The 13,476-nt window shown below is 41.4% G+C and overlaps 2 protein-coding genes across 2 annotated transcripts; both read right to left on the minus strand.

The window, feature by feature from the left end:
* Positions 1–1,509: 1,509 nt before the first annotated feature.
* Positions 1,510–3,855, minus strand: LOC133525313 (uncharacterized protein K02A2.6-like). Its single transcript, XM_061861600.1, has one exon. It carries the CDS (start codon positions 3,853–3,855, stop codon positions 1,510–1,512), a length of 2,346 nt encoding a protein of 781 aa, XP_061717584.1.
* A 287-nt stretch (positions 3,856–4,142) lies between these two features.
* LOC133524702 (uncharacterized) lies at positions 4,143–5,867 on the minus strand. Its single transcript, XM_061860831.1, has 2 exons — positions 4,714–5,867; positions 4,143–4,297 (listed from the first exon to the last, which is right to left on the minus strand). The coding sequence occupies exons 1-2, from the start codon at positions 5,596–5,598 to the stop codon at positions 4,283–4,285; spliced, it is 900 nt and encodes a 299-aa protein (XP_061716815.1). The 5' UTR covers positions 5,599–5,867; the 3' UTR covers positions 4,143–4,282.
* Between the last annotated feature and the right edge of the window lie 7,609 nt (positions 5,868–13,476).

A 13,476-nucleotide genomic window follows, 5' to 3' on the forward strand; every position in this document is an offset into this window, starting at 1 on the left:
AAACAAACGGTTGAGTTCGTCCCGATTTTTAGTCTGTCTGGTTTGTAATATTGTTATTTAGTGTTTTGATATAGTATTTAAATTTAAATGGAGGATTTTATTGTAAATATTCCTCAAGAATGATTACAATATTAGGTACACCACATGTAGGTACGTTTTGTGCTATTGCCTTGTACACCCAGCTCTTCGTTATTTATTAAAGAAAATTTAACAGGGGTATTGTAAGATTTATGAATACTTAAGGGGAATATCTATAACCATAGAGAAATACCAAACCAACCAAAACGCTAATTATTTTTGCAGTCGACATCTAGCGTCACGAAGCGGATTTATCAACTACTGCTACTTGACAATAGATGTCGCGACGAACGAAAAGTATAATGCTCAACGATTTTGATATAACCGGATCAACCGGAACTCTATTTTCAACTCCTTCTGCTTGTAATATTAGTTGTAATTGTTGAGCAATACACTTTTCATCAGTCGCGAAACTCGTGACATCTAGTGTTAATTAGTGGTACCGATAAATCCGTTACTTGACACTAGATGTCGACTACGTCAAATATCAAATATTTTGATATTTGCATTGCATTAAATGTTTGCATTTATTCAGCAAATAGGCACAACAGAGGCACTTCTACATGTCCATTTTTACAAACAATATAAATTACAAAAAACAATTACAAATATGGAATCGATGACATAATAAATACTTTATTAGAGATGTATACTGTCCCTAAATGTCAAATTACACAAAAAAAAACTATGATAAAAAAATAAAACCAACAAATACTAAAATTCTTTAGATATGTAATAGGTCTCTAAGTGTCAGTGATAAACTATAAAAAAAGATATTAAATTATCCTTAGAGATGTAGAGGGTCTCCAAGGCTTGAATTCTTATATAAATAATTAAAAGACAAAAAATTAAATCAGGCAAGAACCGAATGAAGTGTCTCACGTTAATGCCACTCAAAAGTAAAGTTACATACTTCATAACATAACATGTAGTCCGTGTAAGGTTAAACAGACCGGTCTCCACAAACAGCACCCGTTCACGAGTATGACGGTTATCACAGCCATCGCCTCCCTCAACCTTCATTCGGGAAAGTGGCGACCCGATCAACGACGCCACCGTAAGTAAAGACTTTTAACGTAATAATAAGAGTTTTGGTAAGAAAGCTGATGTATGTATAAAATCCAGGAACATAGGGATGGGAAGTCTAGGTATCAGCAGTATAAACACTAGATGCGATTCGTAGGAGGTTTAATAAAAGACTGCCAATTGCATCTACCCTAAACCTGAGTGAGCGTGATCTAGGGGTACCCACATTACATATATCACACCTCCCTTCTTAATCTCTAAACCTTAAATAATCTATAAAAAAAACCACTAAAGATTGAAATTATTTTGAGACAACTTTTTGGCCTAAACAAATCTATATCTAATTGTAAAGAACTTATTTATAAACAATATATGTTCCTCTCACATAAATTTTACCCCTGGATATTAATCTATTTCTAGCCTTCGAATTCTGTTCGGTAAAGGCCTGAGGTTGAGCGGGGATCGCCGCTGTGGTGGAGGAGACGGACGTGGGGGAGGCACACAAGCCACATTTGGCTCCCTAGTTTCAGCAATTGTTACTTCCTCCTTTTGGGAAGGCTGCGCGTTTCCCTCGCCCACTTCCGCCTGCTGGCCAGAACGTGCGACGCCGTCCTCAGCCCCTGGCGACCGCTCGTTAGTCTCGTTAAGCTCTTCAGGGCAAGGTACAGTCGATAACCTAGATCTCCGTCTGATTTGATCAACATGCCTAAGAACAGATCTACCGTTTCCGCTATCTAAGGTGTATCTCCGCGAACCTTCGGCCCCCAGCACCGTACCTTGAACCCATTTGTCATTACCGGTATAATCGCGAGCCCAGACCGCATCTCCAGGCCGAAAGTGACGTTGCGTACCGCCTGCGTTTTCGACCTGCCGCTGCTGAGCCGCGCCAACCCGTTTCTCTAGCGCACTCTCGCTGCGAAGCAAATCTAACCGTGAACGTAACGAGCGCCGCTGCAAAAGCATCGCCGGACTCTCCCCTGTTGTGCTATGTATGCTATTCCTGTATGTCATGAGATAAGTCTGCAGTGCCGCGTCGACATCGGTACGATCTCTAAAAGCCTTGCTAATCGCACGTTTACATAATTTGACAGCATTTTCCGCGGCTCCGTTCGATGCTGGATGGTATGTTGGAGAAAAAGACTGTTTAATGCCATTCGTTTCAAGGAAATGTTTGAATTCATTACTTGTGAACGGTGGACCTTGGTCTGATACTAATTCTCTTGGCAACCCAAAACGAGCGAAAGTTGCTCTTAGTTCTGTAATCACTGCCCCTGCGGTCGTCCTAGCCATTTCAAATATTTCCAGCCACTTTGAACTCGAATCTATTAGTACTAAGAACGTTTTTCCCTTGAATGGCCCCAAAAAATCTACGTGTAGCCTACTCCAGACGTGCGTCGAGTAAGGCCAAGGGCTTGGAGGTGCATGCGCCGGCGCCGGTGCCTCCGCGGCACACGTCTCACACTGCCTACACAGTGCTTCCACATCCGCGTCAATATTGGGCCACCAAACGTAACTACGAGCTAGGGCCTTAGTCTTTACTATGCCCATATGACTAACGTGAAGTTGCTTTAGAACTGCTTCCCTCAAAATTGTTGGTACCACAACCCGGTAACCCCACATTAAGCAACCTCGGTCTACATACATCTCGTGGCGCCTTAATAGGAAAGGTTTGATCTCCTCGTCTTGACACGATGTTGGCCAGCCTGACTGCACATACGCCAACACCCTACTTAAAGTTACGTCACGTGACGTAGCCGATTTAACTTGCTCGTTGGTTACAGGCAAAAAATCTTCCACAAAATTAAGGTACGTCACTTCCGGATTTTGTTTCTGATCATGACCTCCTTGCGGCAGCCTCGATAACGCATCAGCACAATTTTTACTCGACGGTACGTATTCAATTTCATAATTATATCCTGACAACAAAATTGCCCAGCGCTGCAATCGCGACGCCGCCATCACCGGGACGCCTACTTTATCGCCAAAGATGTATGTGAGCGGCTTGTGATCTGTCCTCAATATAAATTTACGACCGTATAAATATTGGTGAAATTTCCGTATACCGTACACTAAAGCTAGCGCTTCCCTATCAATCTGCGCGTATCCACGTTCGGCCGAAGTAAGCGTACGCGACGCGTAAGCTACCGGTCGCTCACCCTCCGGCGTGAGGTGCGATATGACGCAACCTATCCCCACCCCGGATGCATCTGAGGTCAGAACTAAAGGCAGAGAACCCGAATAGTGCACTAAAACTTCACTCGAAGTCAGCACTTGTTTGACCTTGTTGAACGCCTCCTGACAACTCGCGCTCCAAACAAATTTGGTTCCGGTCTTTAACAAATTATACAATGGGGTCAGCAAGGTACTAACGTTTTTTATAAACTTTCCGTAATACATTATCATACCCACGAACGCTCGAACCTCTGACACGGTGCTAGGGGCCGGGGTATTCACGATGGCCCTAACCTTATCCGGGCACGTGTGGACACCCTCCCTGCTAATAACGTGGCCCAAATAATTAATTGACTCTTCAAAGAAAGCGCACTTATCTTTTCTGATCCGCAAACCATATGCTTGCAATCGCTCGAATACTTTGTATAAGTTGTCCACGTGGGCTTGCGTACTGCTGCCCGTAATAATGATATCGTCCAAAAATACGCCCACGTGCGGCAGGTCAGAAAATAATTGCTCTAGATGTCTTTGGAAGATTCCAGGGCTAGATGACAGGCCGTACACTAAGCGGTTGTACATAAATAGCCCCTTGTGAGTATTTATTACCGTGTACTTTTTTGACTCATCGAGCTCAAACTGCGCGTAGGCCTGCGAAAGATCTAACTTGCTGAAGCGCTCCCCCCCATGTAAACGTGCCAATAAGTCCTCCACCCTAGGTAGCGGATAACGGTCAACCTCTAAAACCCGGTTCAAGGTCAATTTAAAATCAGCGCAGATACGTATGTTACCGTCTTTTTTTACGACCGGCACGATAGGTGTTGCCCAGTCGGAGCGGTCGACGGGGGTGAGCACGCCGTCGCGTACCAGCTGCTCCAGCGCGCGCTCCACCGGCTCGCGCAGCGCGTACGCCAGCGGCCGCGCGCGCAGGAACACCGGCCGAGCATCCGCACGCAGGTGGATGCTGACCTTGCCGCCGGTAAACCGCCCCAGGCCGTCCGCAAACACATCAGAGAATCTGGAACTGAAAGCACCATAATCAAACATATTGTCATTTACATTATTTACTTCACAGTATTCCGTCACGGGAATTAGATCCCTTATTATATATAACTCATATAACCATTGCCGGCCAAGCAACTTACTTTTTCCGTTTCGTATTACAAACAGATCCAAGTGCTTTTCTATACCCCTAAAACGCACTAACGGTCTTATCAACCCCACTGGCTGTACCCACTCGCCCGTATAATAACGCAAGTATAAATTACATTTGTTTAACTTTAATTTACTAAATACAGCTAAATACATTTTTTCACTTATACAGGAAACGGCACTGCCCGTGTCGCACTCCATATCCATATCTATACCTTCTACGTTTACTTTAATTATTATCGGTTTATATGCTACAGCAGATAATTGATTTAAAGTCACCATAATTACCTCGTCACTGTCTTCACTGTACGCGTTTTCCTCATCCACGACGGTGTTGGCATGCACATCATATTGCTCCGTCATATTGGGGCACATACGCTTTAAATGCCCCTGTCTATTGCATACCCGGCATACATAGCGTGCAAATTGGCACCCCGCCTTGTCGTGCGCGCCGCCGCACGCGCTGCACTGCTGGGCGCCGCGCGCCGGGCCCCTGGCTCGGCCGCCGCCGCCGCCGCCGATGGCGCCAGCGCGGCCTCCACGGCCCGCGCGAGTCGCCGCTCGGCCCGCTCGCTGTCCCGCCTGACCTCCTGCCCAGCGCGGTGTCATCGTTTTGCACTCCACTGTGTCTGCTCCACTCGACGGTCCCGCGCGACCCTCCACGAGAGCCGAGTCTTTCTCCGCCGCCTCCATACTAACCGCCAGTTTATACGCTTTTGCAAAGTCCAATGACTCTTCGGTAAATAACCGCTGGCGTATAGTCTCACTCTGTAGGCCACAAACCAGCTGGTCACGCAAACTTTCCTCTAACCAAGTCCCAAACTCACAGTGTTTTGACATACGCTTTAACACGGCCACATATTCCGAAATAGATTCATTCGCACTCTGCTTCCTATGCCTGAATTTAAAACGTTCAGCTAAGATACTTGGCTTAGGCTGTAAATGTTTTTCGAGTATCGATGTCACTTGTGTAAACGTTTTGGTAGATGGTTTATCGGGCGTGCACAAATTCACTAAAAGTTCGTAACACTCAGCTCCCATTACCGTAATTAACGTTGGTACATACATTGTTTCCTCAATATTGTTCACTAAAAAGTACTGTTCTAAGCGATCTACATACAGCCTCCAATTGTCCGTTCCAATTTTAAATTCCGGTATTTTACCGACCGCCATTGTTCGACCCGGCACCGTTTCACTCGTTAAGAAAAAATAACCGAGTTATCACTTAGCTCGCGCACACAATTATAATAACACCCGTAACGAACGTAGGTCCAGATTGTCTCGTCGCCACTATAAAATCCAGGAACATAGGGATGGGAAGTCTAGGTATCAGCAGTATAAACACTAGATGCGATTCGTAGGAGGTTTAATAAAAGACTGCCAATTGCATCTACCCTAAACCTGAGTGAGCGTGATCTAGGGGTACCCACATTACATATATCACAGTATGGAGTGAGCACTCTATACTTATTCGAAATAGCAGCGACCCGGTTTCTTGCTGTGAGATTGATCATAGACAACAGGTACAGCAGCCGAAAGGTTGTTACTCGTTTAGCGCCACCCGGGGGACACGTGCAGGGTTATAGTGGCAATTCCTGCGGACATTCATCCCTGGACTTGCTCCTCCCTGATGAAAACGCAGCCCGATGGGTGAATGAGCTAGATGTAAAATTATAATACCTAATTAGTTAAAGTTTCACTAATACTGTAAGCGACCTTGACAAATATCTAGCCATACGATTAAATAAAAATAAAAAAACTTACTTATTTCTCTATACTCAACGTCCTCTTATGGTTTACAAGAAAGAGAGGCATATAGAATATATTGTCGATTTGAAATAGCCCGAAAACTGTAGCTTAGAAACGAGAGTCTTCCGTTCGCCATCAGATATATTGGAGCGGCCTTGCTCACAAATATCTGAACACGCCTCTATTGTCAAGGCGTTAAAGTGCGATATATCTGATGGCGTCTGGTCAATCACTGAAATGTCTAACAAAACTTTCCATGGAGATCACGTTCATACAGAATATTGGCCAAGAATTGAAAACTGAAATTCTTTCCCGTTTCGTCAGTGACACCTAACGTATAGCCGCGGAATTAGATCCGCTGGGAACCGCGGGACAGGCGATATTTATTATTCCCGGTGTACTTAAAGACCGGATTTATCTGATGTCGTTGAACCGCGATGTGCGAATTCTGACAACACTATTTTTAAATAGTTAATGAGGAAGTTTTGTTCGTTTGATGTTGTGCAATTATAATTAATAATTATGAGGATGTTGAACCTGACTTTGGTCAGGCAACCGTGAAAACCGCTGCTTTGCCGTAATATAAAAAAAAAAAAAAAACTTTAAACCCAATATATGACAAAAGGTACGCCTTTTTTCTGTACGCAAAAACATCTAGCTGTCAAAATTACTACATAGGTATAGTACGTGTTATCCAATATGGCGCGCAGATTTGTCAAATCTAACCTTTAATAACATGACAATAAGAGTCAAAGCAGGCGTCTTCGTGAATGACACGATCTATGTGAATAAAGAAAAAGTGACCAAGTCCACCAGTGGCCAAAGCGGGAATTGAACTCGCGTCTTCAGCTTGCGCGGCTAACGTTCTGACTTCTGACCACCTATAGCCACGGCGGTAACCTTTCAAAGATAAAATTCATCAGGGAATTTTTGGACGTTCATAAACTACGTCCAAAAGAGAGGTATGGGCACTGTGAATGTCATCTCGCTTAGTGTGGTAGGGCACAGCGCAGCGGTTGTCATTCCAGATCTAGAGCGGAGCCCAACTGGGGAAGTACCTCCACCTTACAGAACACCGCAGCGAAATAACACTAGACCCGACCCCGACTGTTGTGTTCCTGCTGGTGAGTAAGGTTGCCAGAGCTCGACGAGCTTGGAGGATTTAACAACTGGAGACGCCTTTAAGAGATTACCCCTCTGTCGAAAAGCTCGGCCAATGACTGACATTTATCTGACCTGGCTATTTGTACGTTACGTAGAAATAGCCATATATTTCACGTGCCCCTCCCCGCAAAAATCGGCAGACTGTTTTGTACAGAAAATTCATGTTTTTATATCCTCCAAGTCGACGAGGATGAGGTGTGTTAGGGTCGGCAACGCGCCTGTAACTCCTCTGGAGTTGCAGGCGTACGTAGGCTACGGAGACTGCTTACCATCAGGCGGACCGTATGCTTGTTTGCAACCGACGTAGTATAAAAAAAATTTGAAAATTTCTGTTTTCGCGGTAGGCCCCTAGAGAATTTGGGGCGGATACCGTTCAGGACGTCAAGGAAAGTCAGGAAAAGAAGGGGGTAGAACCAAATCTCATCGGATAACAAACGAATATGTATGCAGGGATGCTTAGTTAATAGCTGGTGTACATATTGGACTGTTTATAATTCATACCCATGTACATTGAGACGGGGAGAGAAGCAAATAGATAAATAAATAAATAATATATAGATAGAATACTAGAACAAAGGAGAAAGTAACAGAAAAACAATTGATGAATGATAGAGGCAGACAACAGGCGGTCTTATTGCTTAAGAGCGATCTCTTCCAGACGACCTTTGGGAAGCGGAAACAAAATAATAAAAAAGAGTAGGTATTGCTAAAAAACGTTAGGGGCCATCCATTTATTACATCACACGTTTAGGGGGTGGGAGGGGGTACAGAAAAGTGACATTTTGAGACATGGGGGAGGGGGGAGTGAGCAGCTTTGTGACGTCACTTAACTTCACTAGTAGACAAAAATTGTTTTGATTTTTTTTGTATTAGCAGTACAGATAAATAACTAGTTTTGCAACGATATATAGCTTGTATCCGTGAAATTCTTATTCTTAGTCGGTTCTGTGTCATAAGATTGCTTTTTTAGGGTTTCGTACCCAAAGGGTCAAACGGGACCTTATTACTGAGACTTCGCTGTCCGTCCGTCTGTCACCAGGCTGTATCTCATGAACCGTGACAGCTAGACAGTTGAAATTTTCACAGATGATGTATTTTTGTTGCCGCTATAACAACAAATCATAAAAACAGAATAAAATAAATATTTAAGGGGGGCTCCCATATAACAAACATATTTTTTTTGCCGTTTTTATAAATAATGGTACGGAACCCTTTGTGCGCGAGTCCGACTCGCACTGGCCCAGTTTTTTATTAGAATAATAAAACTGCATTCGAATCGCTTATTATGTTAATAACATGATTGCCAGATATGTGACGTCACACCAGGGGGAGGGCGTTGCTAAATGTACCAGGTGTGACAAGGAGGGGTCAAAAATTCGTGGAATTCGTGTGATATAATTAATGGATGACCCCTTATGAAACCTGCAAGGCGGCATCTATTGCCTATAACTGACAACAACAATGAACTGCAAAAGTTATCAATCCTCTATTGACAATTGGGTATTCCGAATTTTGTATTGATTGATTGATTTATAAAAATACATGACAACTTTGTACTCAACACACGTAAATATGTGGAGCACGGGGATTGGTCAAGCTTACAAGATATGCCCCATTTCTTCTGTAGATTAATTACTTACATCGATTAATTTCACCAAAGCAACAGGAAATTGGATACGATTGTTTGTAACATTGACATGTACGTCGCCCTGTTACGACAAGTCAACGTTATTTTGACGTCAATTTCCTGTGATTATGACAAACATGTCAACAAACACAACAACATGTAACAATGCGACCTGCAAATCAAGTTGATTGACATCACTGTGTACATATGACATAAGTGGATGCTGAATACCGTAATTTGATTACAAGTGGACAATTGGATGAATTCTCGAATAAAGGCATTGACATATATCTATGGACGAGCCTTATGGATACTAAGAATGGTGCTAGTTCAGCGGTGACACTCACGAATTCGAGCCAATCGTGCAGTCTAACGCAACTAGTTGCGATTGCGACCAATCGCGCGCGTGATGTGAACTCATCAACCAATCGCGTTGTGGCGTTAGACTGCACGATTGGCTCGAATTCGTGTGTGTGTCACCGCTGTACTGGCCCCATTCTTATTGCCCGTAAAAGCCGTCCTTAGATATATGGCATTTTGTCGCTTGCCATAATGACGCTTTGACAAGTTATTCCTATAAAGACACGAGCAAATCTCGCAAAAGAATGCTTGGGATGAATGTTGATGGTCGGAGAGCGGATGGTAGACCTAAAAAACGATGGATTGATTGTGTGAAAGAGGATATGAGAAAGAAAGGAGTGAGTGCTGAGGTGAGGAAAGATAGAGGAGAAAAGGAGAAAAACATGTTGTGCCAACCTCACATAACGTGGGATAAAGCCAGGATGAAGAAGGAGTAATGGAGCTGCAAATGCATGCATGCATGTTCCTAAAATATTTAAGCTGACCTAAACTGTTGATAAAACGAGGTCAACTACATAACTTACATAAGTGACATTAATTGCATATAATAACTGCACAAATCATCGATCAACAATGCGGCGTGCGTGTGCGACTGTTTTGGGGAACAATCCGCGCGGCGCTGCCAACAGATGACTAGCAGTAGACGGGTCACAATCACATACACGTAGCTAATAATGAATAATTCTAATATATCTATACTAGGTAATTCTAATATATCTATACTAGGTAATTATTAATAATTTCTATCATTCGATATATCGACACGATTCACAAAATAGGTGATACGGGGGCCTAGCCAAGATTATTATCGTTGATAGAAAACACAAAAAAAAATTAAGTAATGTATGGATATAATCACTTGAATCCCGATATATTTTTATATTTCTCTTGGCGTTTTTCGATGTAAGATTGTCAATCGTCGAACTTCTATGAAATTATGACGTATTAATTACACGTGCACTGCGGGTGCTATCAAAATCGTTGCAGACTTGTCTTGGTCTAACTCTCTTTTTGTTAAGCTATCAAAAAATGCAAAAACTTTGGACTCAAACTGATAAGTCATACTCCACTTTTGATGCTGACTGTACTAGAGTACTGACGTCTTTAATCGTATTGGAAATGTATCCCAAAAAAAAAATTCACCCCAATGTTCAAATATTAAAATTAAATTTGGACTTACATTATAAATTTAAAAAAACACGCAGGCGTCACGTTAGCTTCCAAACGCAATCATAAACGCTTATGGTTTCTTACTTTATTGTACAAGCGAGTAAAATAATAAATAAAGTTTTAGGCATCTTCTGAAATCACGATTTCCCAAATCACATTTCCATCGCCACCTACCGGAAAACTCTTGAACTTAAAGCATCCCGACTTCCGAACGAATCAAAACAAACAAACACTTGGCAAGCTTTCAGTGAGTTTTCCTCATTCAACACGCGAGCGCTAGATGGCGGTAGCTTCTTCAAACTAATTCTATCACACAAAAACATACCTAAACAGCTTTAAAACAACTTTAAAAGCTACTTTACGGTGTTTAGAATAAAGTTTACTATTTAAAAAACGAACTTTGGATTTCCAAGTTTTCCTCATTCACCGTGCGTACGCAAGATGGCGTTAACTTCAACGATTTTAATTTATGACATCAAAACTCTTATTTAATAGTAAACTGAACTGTGTATCTAAAAGCAACTTTAAACTGTTAGTAATAAAGTTTATAATGTAATGCAAGGTAATTGAGAGTTACGAGATTGGGAAGTAAAAGTGGAGTTGTTTATGTTATGGCAGATATTTATTTTTGAACCAGAGCGTTTTTAGTTTACATTCCGATTGCTTCCCAACTTCGTAGGCTCAGTAAAACCAATATAAGTGCTCTCGGAGATCATATAGATAGATAGATAGATAGATACATTCTTTATTCATACCCACAACATACATGGCATTAGCATCAAAACAAACAAAAAAGAAAAGTGTAAAATAAAAACATGCAAACTTAATTTAATAAAAACATTTTTTAGTTAATTAATACGCCATGTGTCGTGGCACAGAAAAGGCGCTGACTCAGCATAATGATGCAGCAAGCCACATCGCTGGTATTCTGCCAGTACCTTACACAAAAATGGGCAACGCTTTTTAAACACCTAAGTTATATAGTGGTATTTTACACAATTGTTCGGGCACGCTCGGCTCACGATTATTTAGAAGGAAACTAAATATAAGTACCTACTTATATTTTGTTTACTTCTAAATAATTGTACCTACTTATGGCCCGTTGCGCATATGGCCGTCTTTTACAAGCTTGTCTGTTTTGAAACAAATCTTGCAAGTTAAATTTGTTCTACTTCCCGGTTTCCGATTGAGCTGAAAATTATGTTTATGTATATATGTTTTAATATTTAAGAACTGCAAGAGTAGATTTTGTAACCTTTTGAATGTTGAACGATTTATTACTTAATGTAAAGGTTAAGGACCCATAAATAAGACATTATCACCAGACATAGGAATCCGTGAGGCAAAATTGTTTGACAAGTAGGGAGTTCCTGTATCGATAAATACAACTATCGATGCTAGTTATATACACCGTGTTTTTTTTTTATTTGCGTTAATTTCGAGGGTGCATTCCTGAGCTTAAATTAAGTAACTTTCTCAAAGACACCGATATTCTAATTAACTCCATTTCGGAGATAATCAATCATTAATTTTTATCTTATAAGGCCCTTACGAGCGTGTACACTTGCCTTAGGGCCTGTTTACTTTTTGATTAGTGTTTAGTGCGAGTTCATACATTTGCTACTAAACGTAGTACTATCTCGGACGATCGACGTTCGAAATGACATTGATATGTCACAGTTTTCAATTGTTTGGTTGAGTTAAATGTGATACCCGTGTTACAACAACGCTATATGCAACATTTAGTTACTTTTCATAAAAATAAAAATAGTAAAAAAAAAAACAAAAAAATTTTTTTTTTGAAAATTAACCCTGAAGTTAACGAAATTCAATAAAAACACGGTGTATATTAGTGATCACTCAAGGGTTTGCTTGTAAAAATATGTTTTTATTAAGAGTAAAAAAATATTAAATAATAACTCAATGTACTCTTCTTCGTTTTTAAGACACAAGGCAGACAAGGCAAATTTTGATAATACGTAGTTAAAAATATTGCTTTTAATAAGAAGGTATTCACTTTTAAAATATGTATGGGACTTACGACCTTTTACTAAGGGTTTTTTAAAGAAAACTCAAAAATGACTCAACCAATCATGTTCAAAGTATTTAGTACTCTTTTTCACGGCTAATCTCCCGATATTTTTTCATTTCTTTTTAAACATAATAATAGACAGCATTAAAGTCGAGACTAAAGCACTGTACAATTCAGATTATATAATAGGATTACACACTAGGAAAAACAGATCACAATCAACTTTCGTCCATCACCTCGCAATACCGCAGACACATCTGAAACACTGCTGTCCATCGACTTGCAAACATATCACAATCTGGTGCCCATGACAGAAGGGAGTTCAGCAGCCTTAGAGCCCGCACAGCAGGCGAGTTTTTATGTGCTACAGTGCGTGTAATTGGGACGGCCAAAAGCTTGTGACTTCGCGGTTGCAGGAGATTTTTGGGCACAAATAGAATAGCGAGTCTAACAGTTCGTCACCAGGAGATTGTAATTGCGTCTTACTGCAAGGGAATTAAAACCTAATGATCCTAACAAGTACTTGGTCGGATATAATGTTGTCAAGCTGCGCGCTGTACAGTAGGGTCGCGGGGTCATTTTTGAGCTCCACTCAGACTACTATGGTTATTCAAGTTCGTTGGCTCCAATGCTATACCAGATATACAAATACTGAATATCTGCCAACAACATACATTACATACTTCCAGCTATCTACGCTATATCGGGCAATAACCCAATATCAATATAGCATGTTGAATTCCTCGAGCCCGTAAAGCAGTCTACGCTTGGTGAGAGGGCAACTGACGGACGAGTTATGGGCGAGGCTGTACGTCATGCGAGTGTGCCACGGAGTCACGGGACGCCGTAAAGTGGTACTTCGGTACTTATTTTGAATGTGTATTTGAGCTTTGTCTTCCTATTAGGTAATCATTTTGAACATTTTATTTTGACGACCAGTCTGGTCTAG

This window comes from Cydia pomonella, chromosome 14 (assembly GCF_033807575.1).
Source record: "Cydia pomonella isolate Wapato2018A chromosome 14, ilCydPomo1, whole genome shotgun sequence".
Lineage (NCBI taxonomy): Eukaryota > Metazoa > Arthropoda > Insecta > Lepidoptera > Tortricidae > Cydia > Cydia pomonella.

Excerpts from the sequence above, each read along its gene's own strand:
- LOC133524702 (XM_061860831.1), bottom strand. The coding sequence starts at position 5,598 with ATGGCGGTCGGTAAAATACCGGAATTTAAAATTGGAACGGACAATTGG.
- LOC133525313 (XM_061861600.1), bottom strand. The coding sequence starts at position 3,855 with ATGTACAACCGCTTAGTGTACGGCCTGTCATCTAGCCCTGGAATCTTC.